Source organism: Rosa rugosa, chromosome 1 (assembly GCF_958449725.1).
Source record: "Rosa rugosa chromosome 1, drRosRugo1.1, whole genome shotgun sequence".
Lineage (NCBI taxonomy): Eukaryota > Viridiplantae > Streptophyta > Magnoliopsida > Rosales > Rosaceae > Rosa > Rosa rugosa.
Window position 1 is genome coordinate 40,468,150 of NC_084820.1, and position 2,582 is coordinate 40,470,731.

At 48.4% G+C, this 2,582-nt stretch overlaps 1 protein-coding gene across 1 annotated transcript; it reads right to left on the bottom strand.

Moving 5' to 3' along the window:
- LOC133724897 (phospholipase A1-IIdelta) lies at positions 1-2,093 on the bottom strand. Its single transcript, XM_062151805.1, has one exon. The coding sequence runs from the start codon at positions 1,833-1,835 to the stop codon at positions 483-485; it is 1,353 nt and encodes a 450-aa protein (XP_062007789.1). The 5' UTR covers positions 1,836-2,093; the 3' UTR covers positions 1-482.
- Between the last annotated feature and the right edge of the window lie 489 nt (positions 2,094-2,582).

Below are 2,582 nucleotides of genomic sequence, written 5' to 3' on the forward strand. Positions count from 1 at the left end.
TAACTAGTAAATTGACACAATCACATAATTCCTCTCAACAAATTTACAGTATGAATCACTTTACTTTAGGCCATGTTTGGTTGGTGGAAAGGAAATGAATCAATTTCCTTTCCTTTGGGAAAGCGTTTCCGGAGGGGGGGGGGGGGGGGGGGGGGGAGAGGGAACCAATTTCCCTTACTTTTTCCTTTCCTTTGGGAAAGTGTTTCCCTTCCTTGGCTGTCCTAAACGCAGGAAAGGAAAGTGTTTCATTTCCCAATGCCCACTTTCCGGGAAACAAACATAGCCTAAGTCTATTATTGGTAAGCACATGAATTTGTGGATAAACAAAGTAGAAAAACTACAAATGCACAATTACAAGCAGAACAATCGAGAGATGCCGATAGTCTACTAGCTGTCGATCTCTCTGGCCATCATTGACTAGCTCATCAAACACATGTATTATATACCCAACATTGACTGGCCTACCACGCCATCACTACTGGTCAATATTCCGGGACTGGTAGGTCCTCATCCGCCGGCGGAGCCAGAGCCCATTCTCCATTTTCATCCCGCACCATCCCTTTGTTCTTCTCAACCCACCACAACGCCGGCACCGAACACTCCGTCTTGAGAAAATCACACGACTTGTTCACCAAAGCCACACTCCTCTTCACCTTGAGCTCGAACTCACCTTTCTCCCCATTCCACCCCGCCACTATATGCAGCATCGCCTGCAAGTTGTGCCAGTCCGACGGGTCCTTCGAGTCCTTCAAATACGGCGACTTCCTCGTGTCGATCTCCACTTCGGTCCCTATATAACGATACCCCAGAGCCCTTCCCGGGTAGTGTGGAATCAGATCGATCTCGTTCCTTATGTGCATAATCTTCAGATTCGGGTGCTGGCCTATCCTGGTCTTGAAGGCCTTGTTTCCGACTTGTGGACAGCCGAAGACGAAAGCCGCCACCGGAATATCCGAGATTCCGTTCTCCACCAGGTCGAAAGCGCTGACGACTGACAGGCTGGCACCGAGACTGTGCCCGGTCAGCGCTATGCTCAGCTTCTCACCTTTGTACTTCTCCCTCAGCTCGTTGATTTTGGTGACCAGCTGAACTCTGGCGCTGGATTTGGTGAAGGCCGATTTCGGGTCGTCGGAGATGTACATGGACAGCCAGCCTCTCATGACTTTGGGTACCTTAGCATTTTCATCATCTTCTTCCTCGTCACTGCTACTAGTGCCACCATCACCACGTTTGAGCTCATTGTTTACTGTGTTCGGTTTGAGCAGCGGCGCCGCGGATTCAAGCTCGGCGCCCAGCACATTAACCCACTCGTAGTTACGGGTGGTGCCCCGCCAGGCGACGTAGATTTCGCGGCGGCCGATGGACTTGCTGTACTCGTCGGTGGTGACGGCGATGTAGCCGATCCAGTTGGACTCGCGGTCCCACGACTCGCGGGACATGGAGTGGAGGAGGAAGGCCTCGGGGACGCTGACGAGTGCGGTGGCGTAGAGGAAGGAGGCGATTTCGTAGTTGGCGGCGTCTTGGAGCATCACTTTGTCGAAGAAGGAGGCTTTGCCGTAGCGGCTGGACCCGGCGTACTTGGAGTTGGCGTCGTTGTTGAAGGCGTCGTAGGTCCCCTGGCAGAAGTCGCCGCACCGGAGGATCAGGGTTCGGAGGTGAAGGTCCAGCGGGTCCAGGAGGCCGGCCCAGTTGTTCTCGCCGAGGAGAGCTGACCATGCTGGCCCTGGTTCAGTAGTGGAATCAGTGCTTTGGGTCTGGGTGGTGGTATCCATGGCTGGTTTTGGTTCAGAGACTGAGAGCTGTGTTTTGTGTGCTTTGGATTGGTGGCCACCCATTACGATCGTTTTTTTTTTTTATAAGGCTTGGAGCTGTGTGCGTTATTGTTGTCCTGAAGGCTGAAGCTCCTGAAAGTTCTGTATTAATGGGAGAGGGGGGAAGAGAATGGTATTGACTTTTTTTTTTAGGGATTGACCCAAGAAAAGAAAGACTGGCATGGGAGGGATAAGGAATGGTTGGTGGTCAGCAATTGTTGTTGTTCTACTTCTACGTGCACATGGAAATTTATCTGGGGGCAGCGTACTATGGTTCAAGTTGTTTCATAGGAAAATGCAGGAGAAGGAATCATTTTTGGTTAGAAGTAATTAGAATTTGATTAGTGGGGGTTACGAAAAAGATAATGATAATTAATGAAACAAGTACGTGTGAACGTAAGCGTTTGCTAATGAGCCAATGAGGAAAGGCACAACTGATAACAGAGGCGATGACCGTATAAGAACGATGTCTATGACTAGTTTATTTCCGTCAACGCGGTTCACCTATTTTCATTGAAATGGAAACCTTATTCAGACAAAAAAAAAGAAGAAGAAGGGAAACCTTATAATCAATCTCAGGAATCATGATTGATTAGAACATGATCGAATCAAAGTCAAAATTTGTTTTGAATATGGGCAACAAGCAACCAACTAACCAGGAATGTTTTATGAGAAGAATAATTTAACTGTTTCTAGATGGTAATCATGTTTGAGCTAAGTTGTAAATTTTCGATAAAGTTTCAGTGTCATAATTTGGTTGTTCCAGAATCA

Bases quoted from the DNA above. Each gene is read 5' to 3' on its own strand.
- LOC133724897 (XM_062151805.1), bottom strand. From the start codon at position 1,835: ATGGGTGGCCACCAATCCAAAGCACACAAAACACAGCTCTCAGTCTCT.